Source organism: Mauremys reevesii, linkage group 6 (assembly GCF_016161935.1).
Source record: "Mauremys reevesii isolate NIE-2019 linkage group 6, ASM1616193v1, whole genome shotgun sequence".
Taxonomy (NCBI): domain Eukaryota; kingdom Metazoa; phylum Chordata; order Testudines; family Geoemydidae; genus Mauremys; species Mauremys reevesii.
Genome location: NC_052628.1, coordinates 123077211 through 123104138, shown reverse-complemented (window position 1 = coordinate 123104138; position 26928 = coordinate 123077211). Strand labels below are relative to the sequence as shown.

The window sequence follows — 26928 nt, the reverse complement described above, 5'->3', positions numbered from 1 at the left end:
AGCTGGAGGGGACTGGGTGAGAGGTGGAAGGAATGATGGATCTGAAAGGGGGAAGTGTACGGGATGGATGGTTTTGGTGGGGTGGAGGGAAAGAGTAGGGGCTTGATAAGGATTTTGGGAGAGTGGAATTTTGAGAGTATCACCAACTGAGGCAGAATATTTTTGAGGGAGCCTCCTATTTTAAAATACATTGTCCTCAGAATAAAAAACTGCCATCCACACCAGCAGCAGAAAATGGAGACGGAAGGTTAGCCAAGCTCCCGAGAGCTGAGGGTGAAACACTGCACAGGCTACCTGTACTCTGTAATCTCAACACATCAGCCTAGCTAGAAAGATCAGTCCTGCACTTGCCTGAGCTTTTCATCAACATTATGGTTAGAGAGAGCCTATTGCATGACTGCGGACAAAACTGTTTGGATAGCTGCACAAAGCCCAGTGAGGACAGATTAGAGATGTGCTCCAGAATATGGTAGCACTGGCAGAGCATATTTCAAAAATCTAGTTGGGGCATTTTACCATTCATGTGCCTCTGTGGAACAGGCTTAAGCTTTTTGCAGCTCGATACTGGATTGCAATATATCTAGGTATGTCTGCCTGGAGAAAAAGCTGTCAGCCAGGCTAGATCACGCAGTAGGTTCTGAGGGCATCAAGTGCATTTCATGTGACCCACATTTGAACCCAAGTCTCCAGAGGTGACCAAGATACGTTAACCTGCTGCGCCATCTACACATGCCAACCTGCTGGCCAGCAGCTTTGAAAGCGGCAGATGCAGTTAGCATTAGCTACTGAAATATGGACCTGGCTAAGCCCAAGGGATGTGTGCCTCTCAGTTGTTGTCTGGCAGTAGATTAATGCGACTCAGGACAGCTGGGGTCTGTTCCCTCTGTGCCACGGGGCAGGTCACATGACCTCTCTCCACTCATTTCTTCCAGCTATAAAATAAGGCTCATGCTAGTCCCCTTTGCTAACTCCTTGAAGGTCCTGAAAGGGGTGTGCAAGCGCAAGGTACCAGAGAGGGAGTTTGTTGCTGGAGGGGCAAGGAGGGACTAACAGACCAGACCCCGCTCCCCCAGCCAATGGACTAGAAACACCTTCCAGCCCGGTGTCCACTGGCAGTCATGTGACAGGCCCTTGGGGTTTTATTCCAGAATGTGTGATGTACCAGGGATGCAAGCAGGTGTAGGTGGAGAAGGGAACTTAGGCAAATAGCCACAGGTGACACAGGGGAAACAGGCTATAGGCTCAGGCTGAAGACAAAAAGAGAATTTATATACAACCAGGACTGGGATCCCATTGTGCTAGGCACTGTACAAACACACATGACCTGATTTTCACTTCCCCTAGGGCCTCTTTACATCTCTTGAACAATTACATTTACACTGTGCTGGCAGCACGGAAAGGCCTTGAAGGGGCTTTCATGTAAATGTGAATCAAGTCCATAGAGTGAGACTGTCCTTACCCCAGAGACCTAACAAATGACCAGCCAGACTAAGAGTGGGAGGGGAAACAAGCAGAGAGAGGTGACATGATTTGCCCAAGGTTACATAGCAGGTCAGTAGCAGAGCCGGGAACAGAACAGTGGCTCCCAATCCAGTGAGCCTCCTCTAAAAAAGGCAAACAGTCACCAGCTAAAAAAGGAAAAGATAAAAGAAAAATCTTTATAGTGCATGCGTCCTTCTGCTCCGTTTTGTTTGGCTCTGTCTCTCCTGTTTTGACTGTAAGCTTTTGTGGGCCGACACAGGTCTTCCTACATGTCTGTAAAGCACCCAGCACACGTTTGGATGCCAGATAAATAATAATAAGAATAGAGAAATACAGATGAATTTTGAGCAAAAAATAATACAGTAAAAATAAAAATGCATCAACAAACTGGGAAGAGGAGCTGAATAGTCTAGAGAAAAACAAACAGTATGTTTTCCATTTCAGCCATCAGATGCAAGCACTGCGGAGGCAGAATTCTATTAGCTTCAACAGGAATTCCACACATTATGATGATTATTTATATTACAGTAATACCTACAGGCACCAACTGAAATGAAAGGCCCACTGTGCTAGGAGCTGTTCATACACATAGTAAGAGATGGCCCCTTCCCTGACAGCCTACGATCTAAACAAACAGGAGAGACAAAGGGAAGGGAGGGGAAACTGAGGCACAAAGGGGCGGTCAAGGTCACACAGCAGGTCAGTGGCAGAGACAGGACTAGAAGGCAGGTCTCCTGATTCCCAGTCCAGTGACCCACCCAGCATACCACAAGACCTCGCCACGCATGTGCATGGAGCAGCTTTATGAAAATGAATTGTCCCCGTCAATTCAGTGAAATCATTCACATCCCTAAAGTTAATTACATACAGAATGTTTGTGAAATCAGGGGCATGAAGTGCTTGAAGATCTATCCCTTACTCGGTAGCTTGTCACAATGGGAGACAGGAGAGTGAGAGAAACAGCTGCCATGTACTTAATTCTGCCTCACTGTGCGGACTGGACTAGCTGACATCGTGAAGTCTCTTCATTTCTATGATTCAGTGACAATGCACCAGCAATCTTCAGGAAGCCCTATCAAGTTATTTCACTGAAACAACCATGTCCATGTTGTGTTACTTATATTGAATAAAAGTCCTTCTCAAAAGCAATTTTACTGCAACTGTGAAGTAAAACCTTTGAAAAAGTTTGCACTGCCCCAAGACTAAGAGTGCTAGGTCTCCACTGAACATTGCACATATGAGTGCGTAACCCGGACAAAGCAAAGAATACCTGTGGAGAGAAGGGATTTTTTCGTTGTGCCATTCCTTCAGAAGAGTCTGCTGGAATGTAACTTCTGCACTGATGTATGTGGTATTTGGAACAGACAGACACAATAGGTCTCCAGCATAAATGAAATGCGTGTGTGTGGGTGTAAACATGATACATGAGCACATGCACACACACAAATCATGGCTAGACGCCTTTAGATGTTCTTCAAAACCACTCCGGCCTTATCTTGTTTTAACACTCCCTAGTGAGCAGCTACTAGCATTCTAACCTGTGTTATAATCTGTGTGCAGTGGAAAGGAAGGTAGAGGGAAATTTGTTCACCGTTTAAAGCATCTTGTTCACATACGTCCAGATGCTGTGAGGTGTTGGGCTGATGCTGAGTACCCCACTCCCACTGGAGGTGATCAGCACTTCTGGGAATGGGTACACAGAGAGTGGTGGAATGAGGCAGGCGTCAACCCTGCATACAATGTGTGTGTGTTTGCCTACATTGCTCTGCTGCTTCAAAGCACACTAAACCCAGTTCCTAGAGCAGCTGGTTATATCCATGTTAAGCAAACAACCATAAATACATCCCTACCAGCATACAGTGGAGCCTTGACAATAAATATTTTATGGTAATATTTAATCATGCAGTACAAGTGAGATGATATTTTTATCTAACTCCCTCATAGACAAAAGCAGAGCCATTTAAAGAGGGAAGGAAAAAGGATTTTAAAGAAGTCTGTATACATAATTTTCCAAAAATAAAAAAATTCCAAGAGAGAATTTGCAAATACAGGCAGCTTGCCTAGGAGCAGAGCTCCAATTAGCATTCCACCTAGCAAGTTTTCAGTGTTTACTGTTGCATCAAGCTTCGAGACAGGGCATCCCTCTAAAATCCGATCTATACAACACCAATCCTCTTTGCCTTCAGTCTCTTCTCAAACTGATGGATCTTTCCTGGCTTCACAGCAATTCAGGGATCATTAGAGATTACCCAGAGCCATATGAAATGCCTTCATTTCTCACCAGACCATCAGTACAAGATTTTCTATCATGTTATCCCTATTCACAGCAGACAGAAATATTGTGCATTTATTTTTTACCTTGCTTTCTTTAGCAGAAAACTCAGAGGAGTTGGAGATTTTCATAGACTTTGACCGGTGGGACTGTCGCCAAAGAGAGTCGTCTCGGGAGTATTTCACGGAACCTGTGGCTCTCACTCGGACCTTGCTGGTGCTCTGCACACTATTAACTCCAATCATTTCCAAGAGTGAGGGTGGGGGAGAGGAGAAACGGTGGCCCACCCTAGACCAGTGCAGTGTAGTAAAGCTGGAGACAAATCTGTAAGGACTGTCTGTGGAACCTAGGCTGGAGCTATCAGTGTTTGCTTAAAATGCACCAGGCTGTTTGCTCCAGCATCTTCAACTACACTGTTTTGAGCCAGTCTGATTGTTCCAGGCATTGCTCACGTCACTGGCCCTGAAAAAAAAGAGACAAACTCCACCCCTGCTCCCCTCCCTTCTTCAGCATACGCTCCCCGTCCCTGGACACACACTAACACAGGCACAAACACAAAGACACATATCCCAGATACTGGAACAAATGGCAACAGGCCAAGCAAAGTAATTCATTCTCAATTCAGAGAGCAACCCTTTTATTCCTGTGATGTCATGCCTCCTTCATTAAGGTCTCCAGTAAAATAAAGACACCATGAATAAAAGCCTTCAGTAACCTGTCAGGCACTGGCCCTTGCAAGTGAAAAATGCAGATGGATTCCAGGACACTACAAAACCAATCCCGGGGCTCTGAAAAGTGGGTTAGAAAAATAAAGACACCCCATCACTGTCTGCCCTTAATGAATAGTAACAATGCTTAGCACCTCTGGCTGCATTGTTATCCAGATACCTCCAAGTGCCCTAAAAAGAGGCATGAAGGGGACACTGCAGTGCCCATTTTAAGATGGGGTAATTGAGGTGCAGGGGAGGGCAAGTGATTGTCCAAGGTCACCCGGTCAATCAGTTGCAGAATTGGGAATAGAAGCTCCCCTTTGCAGTGAAAATACGGGCAAAGGAAATAGATGCTTCAAAAAGCATTCCAAAACAGGAATGCAGCCCATATCCTGTACCCTGTCCTGCCAGCACATCCACACAGGTTAACAAACTGAGGGCAATTTGCAGCCCCATGCAAGCCCTAGGCACCACCTAAAGCCCACTCAAACCCCACTTTGAGGGCTTAAGTGATATATGGCCCCTATGCTGGTGCCTGTGCAGGAGCAAATGTCATCCAATCAGCATGCACAGTTTCGGAGAGGGTGGATGCTCCCAGTAAGGGAGAGGAGCTGGTTACCTAAACGCTGCAAAAGCGCCATCATTTCTGGCTCCTGGAGACCCAGACATAGCAGATTGCACGTAACCATAGCAACCAGCTCAGAGGCGAGAGCTCTCTCCTATGCAAGGCTCAGAGGTAGTGGCAGCTGCCGACACAGGATGGAGCAGGTAGCCAGCCAGTACAAGCGGGGAAGATGAGCGGATGATGGGAACATAGCCCCGAACCCAGGAGAGATGGTACCCATACAAATGGAGGTGAATCACAGGTGAAGCACTGTCTGGGATGCAGTGCTCAGCTGTCCCTGAGCTGAACATGAAAACGTTCCAGCGTGTGCCATTCACGTTACTGCCCTCCGCAATGGCCTTTGCACTGCTGTGATATACACGATGTCTGACAAGTGGCTCTCACCAGGCAGCTGGAGATCCAGAACATCCAAGGGCCAGCAGGACTATTAAATCATGTAGTCTGACTCCCTGCACAACACAGGCCAGACAACCTCACCAGTCACATTCCCTCAGTGACAGGAAAATCCTCAGGTGGTAGAGAGCTGGGTTAGCTGGCTGTGTGCCACTCTCTCTCTCCTCTGTAGGCAATGAAGAGAGGGCAACTAAAATGATCAGGGGGCTGGGGCAATGACGTACGAGAAGAGGCTGAGGGAACTGGGGTTATTTAATCTGCAGAAGAGAAGAGTGAGGGGGGATTTGATAGCAGCCTTCAACTACCCGAAGAAGGTTCCAAAGAGGATGGAGCTTGGCTATTCTCAGAGGTAGCAGATGACAGAACAAGGAGCAATGGTCTCAAGTTGCAGTGGGGGAGATCTAGGTTGGATATTAGGAAAAACTTTTTCACTAGGAGGGTGGTGAAGCACTGGAATGGGTTACCTAGGGAGATGGTGGAATCTTCTTCCTTAGAGGTTTTTAAGGCCTGGCTTGACAAAGCCCTGGCTGGGATGATTTAGTTGGGGATTGGTCCTGCTTTGAGCAGGGGGTGGGACTAGATGACCTCCTGAGGTCCCTTCCAACCCTGAGATTCTATGATTCTATGAGTCCCTCCCTCAGCTGGGGGGCAAGTCTGTGGGGTGGCCAGAGCACTGCAGTTCCAGCTGGCCTAAGGGTTCTCAGGAAGTGCTGCTAGCCGCTGTAGGTTAGTGCAGAGACACATTTGTTACAGGAAACAAATGAACTGGGACTGGATGCAGTCCCCCCCATCCCACACTTGTTTACATACATCTGAACCGCAATCAGCATGCCTCACCGCCAGACACTCGGGTTCCTAGAGACAGAATGTGTATCGTGAGCGCGGCAGCAGTGTGACAGGAGCAGAAGGTTTCTGCTACATCTGCCGCAGATCCATTCTGCTAGTTCTCAGAATCTCCCGGACCCTGACCCACTCAGCAGCCATGTCTGTTAACTCCCACATGCACTGGCTGGAAGAGGTGGAAATCACCACTACTGGGGACACCTCTAAACCTTTCTTATTTGTTAGCACCTGTGTTTTTCATGAAGAGTTAAGGGTTGGTCATAAACACATTTTCCTTTCTGAAAGGCATCTCTTCTATTTGCTGTTGTGTCCCTGGAAAGTGAGTAAGTCACATCCATTGTATTCTGCATCCCCTGGCTCACAGCAGGAAGAGCATGTAACTTTCCTTAGACTCTCCACAGGCATACCCATTGTATCAGGCCATGAGGACAATGGCCTTCCCCCCACACCACCACCACTAGCAACAGCCTAGTAATTTAGGGATTAAAATAGCATTTCAGATTATTTATTGTCATCTGACTCCATCGTGGATTGATTGCATAAAAGTCTCTGTCATGGAAGATCCATGTGTGTAATGCAGCAAGAAACCATACTGAACTTGCCCTAGAACTGCTCCAAGCAGGTCAGAAAAATGGAACTTGGGTCAATAAAAAGATACTTCAAGGAAATAAAAGTCAGTGGGCCAGATCCTGGTATAAAATCAGCAGCACTCCCCTGGGGTCAGTGGAGCTACACAAAGGCTCCGATCCTATTTCTGGAAGCTATAAATCAGCACCTCTAAAAATCAGGCCCTTGCTGTCTCTAGCTGGGGGGGGGGAAGGTGTTGCCTCTGCCATGATGCCTACAGAGCTCCGGCTTGCTGCAAAGCCTAGGCAGTGGGCAAACTGAGTTATTGGCTTATTGTACAGGGATTTGCTTCCTTTACTGCTACTTTCTCCTCTCGCTTTTATCATCACCTAGATCAGGGGTCGGCAACCTACGGCACACATGCAAAGGTGATTTTTGATGGCATGCAGCGGTGGACTGAGCGGCTCAGCCCGCTGCCGGTCTGGGGTCCCGGCCACCGGCCCCGCTCAGCCCAGACCGGCAGCGGGCTGAGCAGGGCCTGGGCTCCTTGTCTGGGGTTTCATTCACTCAGATGGCAGCAGGCTGAGCGGGACCGGTGGCCAGGACCCCAGACTGACAGCGGGCTGAGCGGCTCAGCCTGCTGCCGGTCTGGGGCTCTGTCCGCCAGCTCCTGCCAGCTGGGATCCTGGCCGCCGGCCCCCCTCAGCCGCTACCAGCCTGGGGTTCTGCTCACCAGACCGGCAGGAGCTGAGTGGGGCCAGCAGCTGGGACCCCAACTGGCAAGGGGCTGGCAGCTGGAACCCCAGACCGGCAGCAGACTGAGTGCTGCCGGAACCCCAGACTGGCAGCAGACTGAGCCACTCGGCCCCCAGCTGGCCCCGCTCAGCCTGCCACCGACTTGCTCAGCCCGCTGCCGGCTGAGTGAATGGAACCCCAGACAAGGATCCCAGGGAAGGGTCACACTAAATCGATAAGAGCTGCATTTTAATTTTATTTTAAATGAAGCTTCTTAAATATTTAAAAAACCTTATTTACTTTACATACAACAATAGTTTAGTTATATAATATAGAAATAGAGAGAGCCCTTCTACAAACGTTAAAATGTATTACTGGCATGTGAAACCTTAAATTACAGTGAACTTGGCACACCACTTCTGAAAGGTTGCCGACCCCTGACCTAGACTGTGAGCTCCTAGGGGGAGGGAGTATCATCTCCCTGCACATCTGTACAGCACCTTGCACAACTGGGCCCTGATTCCTGATTGGTGCTGCCAGGTGCTACTGCTGTATAAATAATAAACAGCAGCAGGAAGAAATTAGCGAATATTTGGCTGGACAGTTTGGAGAGATTCAGTTGATGGAATTTATTTTAGTTCAAAATATTAGACGGTGATATGAATGCGAAAGACCTACATTGTGATATGGGAAGAGAAATTCGATATGGGCTTTGTGGAGCACAATCAAAGGCCTGGTCTACACGACAGTTAGGTTGACTTAAAGCAGCTGATACCTGGAGCCGTGGCGGGGCTCTGGCTGTCAGCACCCAACAAGGCCCCATACTGACAGTTAAATCGGTGCAAGTTCTCCTGGTGAGGGCATGTACCCTGACAGAAGGAGCTAGTGTGGACATGCCAAAACGATTTATTTACTGCAGTGGCTGTATGTCAATGTAACTTAAGTCAACTTCATTTTAGAATGTAGACTTGCCCAAAGTAACTCCCACTATTGTACTGAAAGAAGAGCTTTGCTATCTACAAAGAGACAAGAATCCATTAGTACCACTCAAGCCTGAGCCTAATGACAAAAAATAAATATTCGTTTAAAAAAATCCCAACCCACTCCTGAGACCAAATGACATATTTGTGCAGCATAGTTATTAGGACACAGGAAAGACAACAATATTAAGTGAATCTGTGTATTCGCCAGAGGAAGATTTCCCTCTGTTTAAAAAAGCCAACCCCACACACACAATGCAAATAGGTTCCGTTGCATGAGTGAAGCGTATAGAATATAGATCTTCTTAAACATAGCCACCAAAAGGTGATCGGCAGTCAGCTGTCTCTGGGGAGATGATATTTAATATGATTTCTGAGGTCTGTTGACCATAGGTTGACAACACAAATTAAATCTTAATGCCTCAATTGACCGTGTATACAGCAGTCACTGATACCTGACCACAACTACTTTTGTCTTCTACACGCACAAGTAGTCAGGTAAAGGCAAAAATGAGGAGATGCTGTAATAGGATAACAGCATGTTTCATGCATGGTCGGAGGAGGATGGATATCGATGTAGCTTTCTGATGTTATCTAGCTATGCTGCCTTCATGCTAGCCATCTATCCTCGCTGACCGCAATACACTATACAAGACAAGACCTTTACAGAAATGCTGGGTCTGATCCTGCCCCCATGGAAGTCTAGAGCAAAACTTCCATTGACTTCCACACAGGAGGATCAAGCCTGCTGTGTTCTTCTGAGGTAAAATGTACTATGTACATGTATGTATTCTGTGTTTGAACACAATGAAGAGTCCCATATGTCCATGGAGCTGATTCTGATCTCACCCTATGCTTTGCATCAGTAAATTGATTCAAGTCAGCAGAGTAACACCAACACAGTATTGGTGTGAGATCAGAATCAGGCCTCACCCTTCAATTTCCTTTTTTTTCCCTTTTTTGCTGGTGGTGGGGGTAGGGGAAGAAGTAGGAGAAGGGGAAACTCTCCTAACTCTTTCGTTGCTGAAATAAAGTGTCATGTTACTAACCATGGGGACTGCTATGATAATGAAAACAAACTCCTCTGCAACAATTGGGATTTAACGGATACCACACAAATGCTGCAAAAATCACTCTGAACATTCCCTTTACAACTGCTAGAAATATAGCAGGAGAATGAAGAAACTTCACTCCCCAGCTAGACCCTTCCCTCAGCCCACAATAACACAATATTGTAGGCCATACTATTTTTTATTTATATCAAAACAGGAATAACCTGCAAGGGAATCAGGTCCTGTTATTACATTACTTGTTTTAATAACTATATTCTAATTACGTCCTCTGCTTGCAAAGACAAATAGGATAATACGTTAATTGAGACTTCCATTTAAAAATTATCAGCATATTAGTTAATATAAAAAAGTCATTAAGTTAAAGTCGCAACAGAAGATGTACCATTGAATACAGCCATAAAAAAAAAAAAAAGCCCATCTAGTAAAAACCTAGACATCACAACTGAGGTTAAAGAAGGGCTGGTTTCAGAAGCAACTGCTGAATCACACATATGCGTAAACACAGAAAAAAAATCTCTGGCTAGTTCATTGACAGCCTCGACTCTGCCCCTGCAATAAACACTCCCAACAGTGCTGAAGCCTAAATTGCCCAGCTTAGATGCTCTTCATACGGCCTTCTCTCAGAACCGTACGTACGAACGCTCATGCCATCCCCTGATTCATACAGCCGAGCACAATCCACAAAATGAAGGCTACTTTAACAACGGCGGGGGCTTTACACAGGTGTCCTGTCTGGCATTTGGTGCAATGCCTTCTAAGAGATGGAGCATGGAAGGCAAAGGCCAGGGGGCAAAGCTGGCCTGTGGTTTAAATTAGAGGTTGCTCTCCTGGGCTGCCTACAGGCTGCACAGCACTCCCTGTGGAGCTCCTTGCTATGGACACAGCCCTCTGACATGCTCCTTCCTGTTCCTAGCCCCACCTCCAGCATGCCCCCAAGGCCTGGGCCTGTGGAAGGGAATAGCACAGGGGCAATGAAGTCAGGTCTATGCTGCTCCCGTGCCAGGAGAACTCTGCCCCAGCCCCTGTAGCTCCTGTGTGGCTCCTACACACCAGCGAGACCAGAACCAGCCCCTTAGGGTCTGACTGTACTGCATGCTAAGCCCACTCTCTGACTCAGCTTGAGCCCAAGCTCCACTTCCATCCACACACGGATCAGTTTGACTCGGGTCAGCCAGCATTCACGACCCAAGTCCTAGGACCCTACTTTGGGGGGCGTCAGAGCCAGAGCCAGAGCCTGTCATTTTGCAGTGTGGACTCAGTTCAAGCTACACACTCAAGTCAGCAGGTCGGCATAGTGCAGCATGTACACGTGACCACAGCTGAGACCTGGGTCCAGCAATTGCAATACAGCGCAGACACTCGAGTGCGAGTTGGGGAACCCTGAGTCCACAAGCCCAGTCCCACAGACTTGGGCTTACAATGCAGTGTAGACGTACCCTTAGCGTTTACTATGATCTTATTAATACCTTACACAGGTCATCATCAGGTAACATGACCTTGAAAGAAAACTAAGTGCTCTATTTAACACCAGGCATCAAAGAAAAACATCAACATTCAAGCTGCAACCCAATGTTCTTGTTTGAAGGGATAATAGTTGAAGTAGGTCACGGAGAGTAGCCCAATGTCATTCTCAAGGTGTGATGACTAACAGAATGCAAGAACACAGAGGGTTTATACAGCAGTCATACCAAAACCAATGGAAATGGCATTTAAAAAAATGGTATAAATTGTATTTCTACTTCCCCTTCCCCCGAGTTGCAGTACAGAACTTAAATTTCTAGCAGATCAGTGGGTGGAAGATCAAAGAATGTTTTTCAGAATTTGTTTTCTACCCACATGGAGGTGGGAGTAATATGTCAGAAGGACCAAAATGTGTGCGTGACATTATATTAGAGATTTCCCAACTCAGAAGGATCCAAGGCTTCTGATTTTAAAGGGACAGTCATTTCTGAATAGTACTGTATGTATTTTCTGAACTGACAATCTTGACAATTTAGAGGGCTAGATAGAAAGCTCAGAATTTGCATGTCATCTTCTAGAACTGCTAAACATTTCAGTTAACAAGTCAGACTGTAACTGACAGCTTTTATTATTTAACAGGATGAAGAAACTGATTGTTCCCACCTGGAAGAGTCCATTTTTAAATGATCCATCCACAGACAATACATCAGTGAGACTTTGCCTTCTTGGATGAAAACAAACCCCTCAAACAATCACTCAGAAACTGGTACTAAACTACATAGTTGCTGCTGCTAACACTGGCGACTCTGAGCTGACTCTCCCTCATTCCCTGCCCCCTACAGGTCTGCACAAAGAGTCGAGCCCCATTGTGCTAGCTGCCCTATAAACGTATAGGGAGAGAGAGTTTCTTCCCCAAAGAGTTTACAGCGCAAATAGCTAAAGAGTAAGAGCAGCACAGAGAGGTGAAGGTCACTCAATCCATCAGTGGCACAATCAGGAACACAACCCAGGTGTTCCAACTCCCAGCCCAATGCTCTGTTCACCGGGCAATCCCTGAAGTCTATAAGAAGAGAATATGTATTTCTAAACAGCTATTAAAGCTTTTGTCTCTTGAGCTGTTCGTCACTGTTCAAAAAGTTTTATCTTCCTCTATTCAGAGGCACAAAGCTGGCATACAGAATTTTTTGCTGCTAGCTTGTGTTGATTTCCCAGACAAAACACTAGGGCTTATCTGCCTTTAGAGAAGAATACAGATATTAGATTTTTCTGCTTACGTGGTTTGACTCAAAATCCTGGAATCTGGAAATAAAGTATTGTAGTAACTTTTCATTATCTAGCAATCATCTGCCTTAACAACAACACAACACTTATCATGCTAATATACCTCTTAGGGACAGATTCCAATACCCCTTCTCACATCTGTATTCCAATAAGGCTATTCATAGAGTAAGGTACTATTCAATGTAAGGGTATCAGAATCTCACTGGTTAGAGAAGCTAATTAGCAATAGATGCTAATTATAACAACTATCTGCAACATATCATAGTTCACAGTTCTGCATGATAAACAAACGGGTTTGCTTTAACTGGCTAAGGTACCTAACAAGTTATAATCCACAACACTCGAAACCACTAGCTACAGGAAAGAAAGATTAAGCCCACAGGAGCACTGGCAGCAAACAGTGGGCAGGATTAAGGTGATGTGGGTGTGACCTTGATGACGGGTTGAGCAGTGTTAATTTGTTAGGGGAATGGGCAGTACATGTCTGTTTAGGATGATATCTGCATGTAAGCAGATGGTTTTACTCTGCATTTTCTCAGCTTTGTGTTTTTCAGGATGGCATTATTACTTCTTAGCAACCCGAATGGTTTTTGGACAAGTGATTTTTCATATTTAAATGTATTACAATGGGCTACAGAAAACAGCCTGTAAATTTTGTCCTTTCTGGGGTAAAAACTAAAACAGACTGAAGAAGATCAAATGCCTTCATTTTTTGGGGGGGTGTGTGTGTTGTTTTGAGTTCTTTTGGTGAAATGTTCTCTAAATTCTTGATCCCATATTGAATAGAATTCTATTTTTTTTTTTGCTGTCTATACTTCTTGCTGTCCTCATTTGCAATACTATACCAATAAAAACACTCTAGGAATTAATGCTGTCAACCAGTGGTCCTCAGCCTTTCCCTGCTGACACTTCCCCAGGACTCTCTTCTCTTCTAGCTGTGAAGTAGCTGGCCTCCCCTTTGCATTTTGCAGCAGCAGGGGGTTACGACCCCTTAGTGCAGAACCCATGATGTACACAAATGTAAAGGCGTGCAGAGGATACAAAGGAAAGCAATTAATGTGCATACAGCAGCGTGATCACTATGATTTTCTCCGGGTAAATATGAGAGGAACAACTAAGCTACTTTAAGCTTGCCCCTTTTCTCCATTAGGCATCTGAAATGACTGGACTGGACCAAATAGAATGCCAGGAATCCTTTTCTAATCAAGTGTTTCCTTTGGAGGGTTTAAGGGGGAAAAAAACTCATGCTAGACAGAAAGGCAAGAGACAAACTGAAACAAAACCTTAAGTGCAAGAAACTGACAGCAAATTGAGAGACACACTGCCTCGCAGCTTCCATAGGAAATTGCACAGCCCAGGAAACAGATCAAGTATTCATATGATTTCAGAAACTACTGGCCAGATTTTTCAAGAGCTCAGCACCTAGTAGCTCCCACTTAAAAATGTGGCCACTGCATTGAGGTGCCTCTATGGGAGATGAGCTGGCGCTCAAAATGGCTTTGAAAAATCGGGCCTTAAATGTCCAAGTCTTCAAGCTGGATTTGAATCCTACCCCCATCAGACATTTCCTGACAACAGTTATAACCAGCTAGTCTGTATTATTGTACACTGTACTCCTGTCTCTTCTCCTTTTGGTACAGTTACCCTAGTGCACAGCTCTCTAACCTCCCGTCAGCTTTATGAATAGCCAACACCTTCCATCAACACAGCAAGCAGGTAGCAATTACATAACTGGCCCATTTCCATTTCACGTGTTATGGGGAAATGGGGCAGCCACAGACATCCTGCTGGGGACCAGCCAGCTACAGGACTCACATGAGACAGACAGCTATAGCTATGGAATAAAACCTTGTCTCATTCCAGCTTCCTCCATCATCAGTCCAAGGGGGTAACTCACAACAAATGATCTTGGTTCTCTAGGGACACTATACCAATCACTCTGAGTCCAAAGAAAACCAAGTACCGCCTTGGGCCCTACAGGCAGGGATCACCTTGGCTCAGAGCTCAATAACACAGCGTTCTTCCCTAAAACTATAGAGACCCTCCCATAGCCTAAACATTGCCTTTGAGGGTGTCTACGCAGCAGCTGGAAGGTGTAATTCTTCAAAGATGCTTCAAAGGAAATTGCAAAATTCCCCCATTTCCCTTATTTCACCCATGATTATGCCATGGGTGAAATTTCTACATGGCCCCAGGACTGTTGACTAGCTTATGTGCTGCCATAATTGTACACGAGTTGAATCTGCAGATACTGTTCTTCACAGCCGTCAGGCCAGAACTCCTGAGCAACAAGCCAGTGACTTCCACCCAGCAGGTCCCATATCAAGCCCAATATCTTACACATGCAACTTTTCCTTTTAAAATGTTATTGGTTTATTGCCCTTGAATTTGACAGATCAGCTCTGCTCTGGATTGTGCCCTTTTGAAATTAGAGCTATTTGCCAGGATGAGAAAGGGTTAATTCATGCCCTTTGATTCCATTTCCTCTTACTCATCTCCTTTCTAAACTAAAAGGGCGCTAATTGTTTGGCTCTCAGGCTAAAACCCCCTCATTCCACACCACAGATCACCCTCATGGGCCTTCAGGAACCCTTTGACAGACCTGGTATGCCTTTCTGGAGTGCTGGTGACCAAGCTGAATGTTGTATCCAAGGTGAGGATGCAGAGTATCACTGATTTAGTGAAGACTGAAGTATTTGCTGGGTTATTCTCCTGATCTCATCTCACTGCGTACAACTGGATATCTTATTAACTTTGTGAACACCCTGCACCCTTCCAAGGGCCTCACTCATGCCAGTGTAAATCCACAAGAACTCCAGCAAAGTCAATGGAGTTATACCAGAGTAGAGGTGTTATGGGCTAGAGGAGAAAAGGACCCCTAGATAAAGTCCATCTATTATCTAGTCCAGGAGTTCTCAACCTTTTCCACACTGAGACCACCCTGCCCCCATCACATTTAGCCAGGATGTAGCCATGACCTTTCTCACGACACTGCTCATTCATTTTCACTGGCCTCTGGTGAATTTCATCTGCCTCTGTGTTGCCCAATTTCTAAGTTTTATTATTAGATCCCCCCCCTCCCCGACTTTACAGTAACTAACCAGAATTTCAGGTATGTTTGCTCTGAAGAGCTTTGAGTTCAGCTTGCTACCCTGGGTTCTTCCATTTATTGCAAATCTGCCGCTGGTCCCCAGTTGTAAATGTATGTAGCTGTGTGATTCCAGATTTGCTTTAGGAGTGAGCAACACAACTACATAAGGCTATATAGATACCGTCATCACTGACATTTCATATTCCTTGCAGGGTTTTATTAGACTTCCAAAGATCAAGGAATTGTTACTAGAAAAGTGTACTATTTCAATGGGCTGAAAGGGAAACACTACTATGAAGTCAGGGTCAACTTCTCTGACAGATCACAGGCCGATATGATGCAAAATCCCTGGTGTGGCTGGCATATGTAAACTCAGAATCAAAGGGTGGGATTTTAAAAAAAGCCTCAGTGCCTTTGAAACATTTCGCCCAAAAATCTAACTCTGCCTAGATTTAACGGGCCTGATTCTCCCTCTCTTACGCCAGTTAACACCATAGATGTCAATGAAGTTCTTCCTGATTTACACCTGTGCAAGGGAGGGGAGAATCACAGCCTGGGGGCCTGATTCTCATTTACCCCAAGACTCTTTACATCAGTCTGATGACATGGAGAGGCCTCTGAGTGAGTGTAGTAACAACTGGCACCCACTTAGAGACTCCTGCACTGCCAGAGCACCATAAAGGGGCCTTAGTGTAAACAAGACTCAGGTCCAATATCTCCATTTATATTGTCCATTAATAACTGATGGCAGTGACAGACAGTTTTACTGCAGCTAGGGTGGAATGAAATGCAAGCCAAACATCTCTCCCTGCCTGGTAAAGTATTGATTGGATAAATACTGCAATCAGATCTCAGGGGAACCAAGCTTTTAATCTCAGTTACTTATGCTTCTATGCCTCTACGGTTTTCAACATTAAAAAAAAACTAACCTCAGATCTGACAAAGGGCGGGGGGGGGGGGGGAATGGATCACAGACTGAGATATCAGAGTAAAGCTCTATTCAGTGTTAATGAGCAGATCTGCAGGAAGACACAAGGTGCTGAAGATTGGATCTGGATTTCTCATTTAAAATTCCAGCAAGAATCAAATCTTAGCTCCTGAAGCAATATCAAAGACTCTGCAGCCTAACTCTAAAGCTCTGTGCTGTATATCCAAATGTTGATATTGTACAAGAAACCTTAGTAAAACAAAGAGACCTCTCTTGGGGGAGAGGGGGAATCAGATCTCACATCAGAGAGCTTCTCAAGCTGATAATGAAGAGAGTATTACCTAGCTCCCAGCAGTCTCATCATTCTACTTCACAGGACGCAGCAAGCTTGATGTCAGCAAACCAAAATGTTGCTATTTCAAAGGCATACAAAATAAAAACATCCTGCTTATAAGTAGACTAACAGATGTTTTTTTTTTTAGCTGTGGGTGAATACCTTACTCTTGGATGCAAGTGGCAGAAATTTCCAGGGGCAGGTTTATAATATATAGCAAGAAGCAAGCTAAGATGAGAGGTTTTAGTTCAATCAGGGAGGATGAGGCCCTATTCTAGCAGTTGAGGTGTGAAAACCAAGGGAGGAGAAACTGGTTCTGTAATTGGCAAGCCATTCACAGTCTTTGTTTAATCCTGAGCTGATGGTGTCAAATTTGCAGATGAAAAACAAAATAAACACACTGAGCCAGATTCTGCTCTCAGTGGCACTGAAGGTTAATGGGACTGACTGAGTATAATTAGAGGCAAGAGTTAATTTTTACTTGATCTTTGGTTGTTTTAGATACCATGCAGGAGAGCAATATCTGCAGCTTTTAGCTAAATATGGCTCTTCCTTGCCATGGCAATTCAGACTCCACTTGTGGCATACACCAGGGCCAGCTTCCTGGAGAATTAGCTAGATGGTTCCTGAGGCTTTCAGTTATTTTCTTTTCCCTTAGAATCATAGAAAATCTGGGTTGGAAGAGACCTCAGGAGGTCATCTAGTCCAACCCCCCGCTCAAAGCAGGACCAACACCCACTAAATCATCCCAGCCAGGGCTTTGTCAAGCCTGACCTTAAAAATCTCTAAGGAAGGAGATTCCACCACCTCCCTAGGTAACCCATTCCAGTGCTTCACCACCCTCCTAGTGAAATAGATTTTCCTAATATCCAACCTAGATCTCCCCCACTGCAACTTGAGACCATTACTCCTTGTTCTGTCATCTGCCACCACTGAGAACAGCCAAGCTCCATCCTCTTTGGAACCCCCCTTCAGGTAGTTGAAGGCTGCTATCAAATCCCCCCTCATTCTTCTCTTCTGCAGACTAAACAATCCCAGTTCCCTCAGCCTCTTCTCGTAACTCATGTGCCCCAGCCCCTAATCATTTTTGTTGCCCTCTGCTGGACTCTCTCCAATTTGTCCTCATCCCTTCTGTAGTGGGGGGCCCAAAACTGGACGCAATACTACAGGTGTGGCCTCACCAGTGCCAAATACAGGGGAATAATCACTCCGCTCAATCTGGTGGCAATGCTCCTCCTAATACAGCCCAATATGCTGTTGGCCTTCTTGGCAACAAGGGCACACTGCTGACACATATCCAGCTTCTCGTCCACTGTAATCCCCAGGTCCTTTTCTGCAGAACTGCTGCTTAGCCCTGAGCCTACAAAAATAAAAATTAATTTTCCCTGCATCCACTAAATTTGGAAAATATACCTTTAAGCCCAGCTCCATATAATGGTAAATGCCTAGCTTGCCAGTGAGAGGAGAATGGAGAAAGAATTGTGACTCGCAGAGGTCCAGTTCTCTCCCTGACCCCTGCTGTATTGATGAGAGGTGGGCGTCTGGTATTCTCAAACTCTTGTTCGCTGTTACGTTTTCAGCTGTGACATCATGCCACCTTGTGGACTCTGCATAGATCTAACAGGAATTGCGAAGTCAAGAGCAAGGACACTAGAGAGGCACTGTTTTTAGGGGTTCTGAGTCAGACACTGAATTTGCTTTCATCCATAGTGTTCCTAATGGAACAGTTAAATTAAAAGCATTTTGCTGAAGCACCTTGCTGAATAAAGGCCTATGTGACTGATTTTTATTTCTAAACATAAAGCCTGTATCGGCTGCTAAGATATCCGCTGCAGACTGCCAGTAAGAGCTATTGAAAAACAAGGCTACTGCTTTTCAGTACATTCTGATTTACTAAGAAAAAACAATGAGAGGCAAACCCTCAGTTGTGCCAGAGCACATCTCAGCAGAATCGGGGGACAGGCAACAGTGGCTCTAAAAGCCATGTTTCTGCCTCCTCCCCCTCTGATCCTGGGGCTGGACGGGGGTCAAATCAGCCTCCCACACAGATGAGAGTATCTGCAGGACAAGGGCAGGGACTGATGGAGAGTACTGCGTTCCTGCCAGACCCTCTTTAGCCCCCAAAACAACCCCTCCAAGTCCCATCCCACTCCCTATGCTGGGATGGGATGGGCTAGCACAGAGCCAGCTATCCCAGGTTTATAGCTACCCATTTAGGATAGCTTTAAGGTCAGTGCTAAAGGTCCTTAATAGCACAGGCCAGGATAATGATCATTATTCTTCCAACAGTGGAAAAATAAACAGCAGGTCAGCCCAATGGAAATCTTCCTTTTGTACACTACACGGGCTATTTAAAGACAGTATTGGAGATCTAGCTAGTCAATAAGAGCCTTTAATTAGTCTGCCAAGTAATCCCACTATGCCTCTCCAAGGCAATGGTAGAAATGAGTTTACCTGTGAGTGTCCTTTCAGTGACACTTTGATTATTAACCATCCCGGCCAAGGCTTTTATTTTTTTCCAAATAGGGGCTTAAATTTAGGAAACAGAGCCCAGGAGAAACCACAAAAATTAAAAATCAGAGAAGTAGCCGTGTTAGTCTGGATCTGTAAAAGCAGCAAAGAGTCCTGTGGCATCTATTAGACTAACAGACGTATTGGAGCATGAGCTTTCGTGGGTGAATGCCCACTTCGTCGGATGCCGACGAAGTGGGTATTCACCCACGAAAGCTCATGCTCCAATATGTCTGTTAGTCTATAAGGTGCCACAGGACTCTTTGCTGCTTTTAAAAATTAAAAAACGACCCTGATCTATATACTGTGTCTTGCATTTCATTAGGGGCCTGATCCAAAGCCCATTGAAGGCAATGGGAATCTTTCCACTGACTTCAGTAGATTTTGGGTCAGGTGCCAGGTGTAACAATATTTCGTATTTTCCCATTACTGAACAATTCATGAACTCTAGTGTAAACTCTTGTCTCCCTTCAAACAGCCTGATGTTTCATGCCAACAACCAAACAAAGGAAAATAAATATTTCCCCTATTATTGCTACTAAAACGAGATTAAGCCCGCTCAGGCTCTCTGCAGTTATTCACATCTGAAGACTCACAAAAATTATACAAACAAACCCTGAAGAAAAGCAGTACAATGCATTCTAATCTGAAATTATCTCTCTCATTTTGATGTGAAAGCCCCTATGCGCCTCTTCCCAAGCTCTATATAAAACTTATAGAATACACAATTCAAGGGCCCCTCTTAAATATTCAGTTGCAATAACTGGCTGGCTTTGTTCCTGCTCTTATCATTACATAGCACTCGTAGATTGTGCCACACCTTTGTTTCCTTTTATTAAAAACTCTGGCCTCAAACCTGCAAAGACTAATGCACAGACTTACCTTTATGCACTGCAAGTACCCGCATTGGGACTACTAATTGACTTTGTAGGAGTGAATTTTTTTATGTACTTTGGGAGCAGAGAAAAGCCCATTCACCATCGTGACTGACAAACAGGAATTCAATAAACTGCATGGTCTATTTTAACTGTGACTCAGGAACCAGTCAGTGAAGGCACAACCAAATCTCTTATTTTAAAACCAGCCGTTAAATTCATCCCTTACCTTCAGCAACCCCCTAGGGAAATCTTTGCCTTCGTTCATCCCCTGAAGGTTGGCAATGAATTCGTGGCAGGTCATCTTTTTCCCAATGTTCTGGAAGTCACCAAAAGATACATTACAGAAACATAGTCAGATTGGTGCTGTTGTCCAACAACAGTTAGGCCTAAGAAAACCACGTCTGGATGGATGGCATCTCCTTGCTTTAGTCTAAGCCCAAGGCAGGCCGTGCAGAGAAGCATTCTCAGAATTATACAGACATCGGTGCACACACGTCTTCAGGAACCCAGCAGGAAAACGCACAAGCAGTGTGTGTTAATAACCCAGCCTCCCGTTCAAACAATGGATGTTAAGTAGTACACAAACATCATAATGAGGATGGAGGTGGTGGTGGTGTTTCCTAGCACTTGCCCTGTGCTTTTCATCCACAGATCTCCAAGCACTTAACAAAGGGTGGAGTTATGTTCATAGAACTTTAAGGTCTGAATTCACAGAAAGCTGGAGCCATGTTGCCAAAGCTGCTGTCCAGAAGCTAGAAAGAACTTCTTTCACCAGGGTTACAAACTGAAACTTGAACTGGAAAATAAAGCTCTGAATTAAACTCCGTATTTCTAACCCTAACTTTCAGTGACTCCCTGAGGTTGGGGCTGCACTGGCATTTCCAATCCAAAGGGCCTTTTTTAGTGTATAGCTGGAGTGGGCAAACTTTTTGGGCTGAGGGGCACATCTGAGTGGGGAAATTGTATGCAGGGCTGGGGCAGAGGGTTGGGGTGTGGCAGGGACTGCGGAAGGGGTGCAGGAAGGGGCTCAGGGCAAGGGATTGGGGCAGAGGAGGGGTGCGAGCTGTATGAGGGGGCTCAGGGCAGGGGGTTGGGATGCAGGAGGAGTGCGGAGTACAGGAGGGGGCTCAGGGCAGCGGTGCAGGAGGGGTGTGGACTGAAGAGGGGGCTCAGGGCAGGGGGTTGGAGTGCACAGCGGTACAGGGTGCGGCAGGGAGTTGGAGTGTAGGAGGGGTGCGAGGTGCAGGCAGGGGGCTTAGGGCAGGGAGTTGGGGGGCGGGGTGCAGGAGGGGTTCGGACTCCAGCCTGGCGCCGCTTACCTAAAGCGGCTCCAGGGTGGCAGCGGCGCACACCGGGGCTGGGACAGGCTCCCTGCCTGCCTGCCCTGTCCCTGGCCCCGCGCCGCTCCCGGAAGCGCTGCAGCCCCTGGGGGAGAGGGGGCAGAGAGCTCCACGTGTGCTGCCCTTGCCATGCCTCCAGGTACCTCCCCCAAAGCTCCCATTAGCTGCGGTTCCCTGTTCCTGGCCAATGGGAGCTGCAGGGGGTGGGGAGGGAGCAGTGCCTGGAGGCAAGGGTAACGCATGGAGCCCTCTGCCCTCTCCCCCGCCCACGGGCCGCAGAGACGTGGTGCCAGTCGCTTCTGAGGTCAGTGCGGGGCCCACAGTGCCATGGGGGGCAATCCCGCGGGCCAGATCCAAAGCCCTGAGAGGCCGGATCCGGCCTGCAGGCCGTAGTTTGCCCACCCCTGGTTTATAGTCTCACTTGCACTCAGGTGATCAGCAGCAGGGTCAGAGCACCCAGGTTACCCTGGCCTGGCTGTGAGCAGCCACACTGCAAAGGCCTACCCAAGTCACTGTGACCTCACTGGTGCTGCGCTCCCCCGTGTGTGTCACTAGGACTTCCGGGGGGCATATCCCATGGGTCTTAGCACTGCAATAAGCTGAGCCACTTTATGATTCTTTCCCAGTGAACTTTGGGAGAACTTGTCTGTCCATCTGGGCACATGGGGGAATTGTGGGAAGACAGTGAATCACTCACTACAAAGTGGGCAGGTTACCACCCTGAGTTAAAGCAGCGCTAGCTTATGCCCTAGCTGGGTTGAAAGCACCACAAAACTCTGATGAGAAGGCTCCATGTGCGACAGGAGCTGGCTTAGGGACAACACGTGAGGAAGAGCCTGGGTTCACTCTGCTGTGCAGACAGGCCCTGACAGGCTGAAGGAGCTCCATCTGTTATACAAGTTATGGGCTTTTAGGGCTACATCATCCCTTGTTCTTTGTGCCTGCTACTCCTCACCAGAGCACACGGCAGGGAGAGGTGAGGAGCCAGGATTCCACCCCCACCACATCACCCAGCAATGCTGATTCATCAAGGAGATGCTGCACTTTGCTACTGTATAAGCCAGCAATAAATCACTCCCCCTTCTCACAGAGCAACCAGGAAGGAACTGTGCCGTCAGAAGGGTGTCTGACCTACACTCTCTCCTGGAGCAGTACACACCAGCCCCCAACCTGGCCCTAACTCCTGCTTTTATTAAGCTTCAAGAAACAGCTCTGAACGAGTGAGGTTTTAATTTCAGATTTAGGCTTTTGCTGCTACAGTCAGACCCTAAAATTACAATTCATTTCCCCACCTGAAGTGGGTTGCTACCATTATTAATAGGTTCCTTCTTAGATCTTCTTTTCCAGCACATGGTAACTGAAGTGGCTTACTCCAGTACATGGAAAGAGGATGAACTGCAGCAAGACAGGGAGGAATAAAGGGGGTTCATTAGATCCGTTCATTTACTACTTTGGTAGGCTTCACTGCATAACAGAGACATGCTAACAGCCTGGAGCACTATACTGGAGTTAGAAAACAGGAGTTACGATATGTGCAGAAGAGGCTGCATTCAAAGTTATAAACACCCAACTTACCACCTATAAGAGAAAAGCAAAAGAATAAAAAGATTATAGGTGATCCAAGGAAGAAAAGGACAAGAGAAATACATGCAGGATTCTGTTACTTGTTATGGCAGCTGCTCTGCGTTCTCCATACTTAAGACAACATGGTAATAACCACCAGTCACAGAAATCTGCAGGGTTACACGGTCTTACGACAAACAGAATCAGCTTAGCCTCAGCAGCAGTGTAAAGGGATAGTCTCCAGCTAAACAACGGAGCAATCTCTGGGGCACATTCCTGTATCTTTATTTTTACTCATGAGATGTGCCATCGATTTCAATGGGACTCCCGGAGGAGAAAGGCACTGTGCTCAACATGAGAGGGTAGCGGATTGTGCCTTTCTGGGAGTAGAGTTTGCTTGTAACTTCTTTTCCCTTATAAAACCTGGAGGCTGAGATCTGCAAAGCCACTTAGGGGCTTTGGACTCCCACTCCCCATTCAAACTAATGGGAAACAGATGTTTAAGTCCCTTAGACAACTTTGAAAGTCTTAGTTGTAACTTTTATAAGTTCCTTGGAGTTGCTCTGAAGTCTGTACAAGGGGCAACCTCCTTTCTTGTAAGAGCCACCCCCAAAGTTCCCAAATGTTTGAAGGACAGCAAGGACAGCTCTGCCTTGCTTCGGTTAGAATACCCCTCCCCATTAAGAACCCAGTCTGTGTCGGTCCCTGGGGTGCTTTAAGGCAGGTCTCCATGCATTGTAAATAAATTTTCTGAAATACAAATTAAACAGACACATCAAACCAATTTAAGTTTGTATTTGTCCCACCCTACCCCCACATCTCAGCATCCGATCACATAGCTCCGTTCCCCTCCCCTCTCCTCGGATGGCAATAGGGCGGCTGAGATACAGTTTGTGTCCTTGCATTAATTTTAACCTGCAGGGCACAGAGAGGCCATCTGGAATGGTCTCAGGCAAATGCCAGTCCTTCTCTGCCACCTAGTGGTTATGAGTAAAATGGCACTGAATGAAATTGTGGCTAGAAATTGTGGTTAGATTCTCCCAGGCTCATACACTGTGTCAAGGAGTCTTGCCCTCCCTTGAAGAAGTGCCTGTCAGACTTGTTCCTTTTAGGGTGACCAGACAGTAAGTGTGAAAAATTGGGACAGGGGATGGGGGGTATCATAGAATCATAGAATCTCAGGGTTGGAAGGGACCTCAGAAGGTCATATAGTCCAACCCCCTGCTCAAAGCAGGACCAAACCCAACTAAATCATCCCAGCCGGGGCTTTGTCAAGCCTGACTTTAAAAACCTCTAAGGAAGGAGATTCCACAACCTCCCTAGGTAACCCATTCCAGTTCTTCACCACCCTACTAGTGAAAAAGGTTTTCCTAATGTCCAACCTAAACCTCCCCCTCTGCAACTTGAGATCATTACTCCTTGTTCTGTCATCTTCTACCACTGAGAACAGTCTAGATCCATCCTCTTTGGAACCCCCTTTCAGGTAGTTGAAAGCAGCTATCAAATCCCCCTTCATTCTTCTCTTCTGCAGACTAAACAATCCCAGTTCCCTCAGCCTCTCCTCATAAGTCATGTGTTCCAGCCCCCTAATCATTTTTGTTGCCCTCCGCTGGACTCTCTCCAATTTATCCACATCCTTCTTGTAGTGTGGGGCCCAAAACTGGACACAGTACTCCAAATGAGGCCTCACCAGTGCTGAGTAGAGGGGAATGATCACATCCCTCGATCTGCTGGAAATGCCCCTACTTATACAACCCAAAATGCCATTAGCCTTCTTGGCAACAAGGGCACACTGTTGACTCATATTCAGCTTTTCGTCCACCGTAACCCCTAGGTCCCTTTCTGCAGAACTGCTGCCCAGCCATTCGGTCCCTAGTCTGTAGCAGTGCATGGGATTCTTCCATCCTAAGTGCAGGACTCTGCACTTGTCCTTGTTGAACCGCATCATATTTCTTTTGGCCCAATCCTCTAATTTGTCTAGGTCCCTCTGTATCCTATCCCTACCCTCCAGCGTATCAACCACTCCTCCCAGTTTAGTGTCATCTGCAAACTTGCTAAGGGTGGAGTCCACACCATCCTCCAGATCGTTAATGAAGATATTGAATAAAACCAGCCCCAGCACCGACCCTTGGGGCACTCCACTTGATACCGGCTGCCAACTAGACATGGAACCATTGATCACTACCCGTTGAGCCCGACCATCTAGCCAGTTTTCTATCCACCTTACCGTCCATTCATCCAGCCCAGAATTCTTTAACTTGCTGGCAAGAATACTGTGGGAGACTGTATCAAAAGCTTTGCTGAAGTCCAGAAATAGCACATCCACTGCTTTCCCCTCATCCACAGAGCCGGTTATCACATCATAGAAGGCAATTAGATTAGTCAGGCATGACTTGCCCTTGGTGAATCCATGCTGACTGTTCCTGATCACTTTCCCCTCCTTTAAGTGGTTCAGAATTGATTCCTTGAGGACCTGTTCCATGATTTTTCCAGGGACTGAGGTGAGACTGACTGGCCTGTAGTTCCCTGGATCTTCCTTCTTCCCTTTTTTAAAGATGGGCACTACATTAGCCTTTTTCCAGTCATCCGGGACCTCCCCCGATCACCATGATTTTTCAAAGATAATGGCCAATGCCTCTGCAACCACATCTGCCAACTCCTTTAGCACCCTCGGATGCAGCGCATCCGGCCCCATGGACTTGTGCTCGTCCAGCTTTTCTAAATAGTCCCGAACTACTTCTTTCCCCACAGAGAGCTGGTCACCTCCTCCCCATACCGTGCTGCAGAGTGCAGCTGTCTGGGAGCTGACCTTGTCTGTGAAGACAGAGGCAAAAAAAGCATTGAGTACACTAGCTTTCTCCACATCCTCTGTCACTAGGTTCCCTCCCTCATTCAGCAAGGGGTCCACACTTTCCTTGACTTTCTTCTTGTTGCTAACATACCTGAAGAAACCCTTCTTGTTACTCCTAACATCTCCGGCTAGCTGCAACTCCAAGTGTGATTTGGCCTTCCTAATTTCACTCCTGCATGCCTGAGCAATACTTTTATACTCCTCCCTGGTTATTTGTCCAATCTTCCACTTCTTATAAGCTGTGTTTTTGTGTTTAAGACGAGCAAGGATTTCACTGTTGAGCCAAGCTGGTCGCCTGCCATATTTACTTTTCTTCCTACACATCGGGATGGTTTGTTCCTGCAACCTCAATAAGGATTCTTTAAAATACAGCCAGCTTTCCTCGACTCCTTTCCCCGTCATGTTATTCTCCCAGGGGACCTTGCCCATCAGTTCCCTGAGGGAGTCAAAGTCTGCTTTTCTGAAGTCCAGGGTCTCTGTTCTACTGCTCGCCTTTCTTCCTTGTGTCAGGATCCTGAACTCGACCATCTCATGGTCACTGCCTCCCAGGTTCCCATCCACTATTGCTTCCTCTACTATTTCTTCCCTGTTTGTGAGCAGCAGGTCAAGAAGAGCTTTTCCCCTAGTTGGTTCCTCCAGCACTTGCACCAGGAAATTGTCCCCTACACTTTCCAGAAACTTCCTAGATTGTCTGTGCACTGCTGTATTGCTCTCCCAGCAGATATCGGGGTGATTAAAGTCACCCATGAGAACCAGGGCCTGTGATCTAGCAACTTCTGTTAGTTGCTGGAAAAAAGCCTCGTCCACCTCATCCCCCTGGTCCGGTGGTCTGTAGCAGACTCCCACCACGACATTACCCTTGTTGTTCATACTTCTAAATTTAATCCAGAGACACTCAGGTTTTTCTGCAGTTTCATACTGGAGCTCTGAGCAGTCATACTGTTCTCCTACATACAACGCAACTCCCCCTTATATAGGCGCCTATATAAGACAAAGCCCCCAAAATCAGG

At 46.5% G+C, this 26928-nt stretch overlaps 1 protein-coding gene across 8 annotated transcripts in view; it reads right to left on the bottom strand.

The window, feature by feature from the left end:
- Nucleotides 1-26928, bottom strand: part of PSD3 (pleckstrin and Sec7 domain containing 3) — a 167623-nt gene that overhangs the window by 47114 nt on the left and 93581 nt on the right. For 7 of the 8 annotated variants that reach the window (XM_039543486.1, XM_039543489.1, XM_039543488.1 and 4 more), the window contains one exon: nucleotides 20391-20480. The exons of the other annotated variant lie outside the window; for it this stretch is intronic. In XM_039543486.1, the coding sequence (XP_039399420.1) occupies nucleotides 20391-20480 (90 nt within the window). The remainder of the gene's footprint in view (nucleotides 1-20390; nucleotides 20481-26928) is intronic. 8 annotated transcript variants of the gene reach the window in all.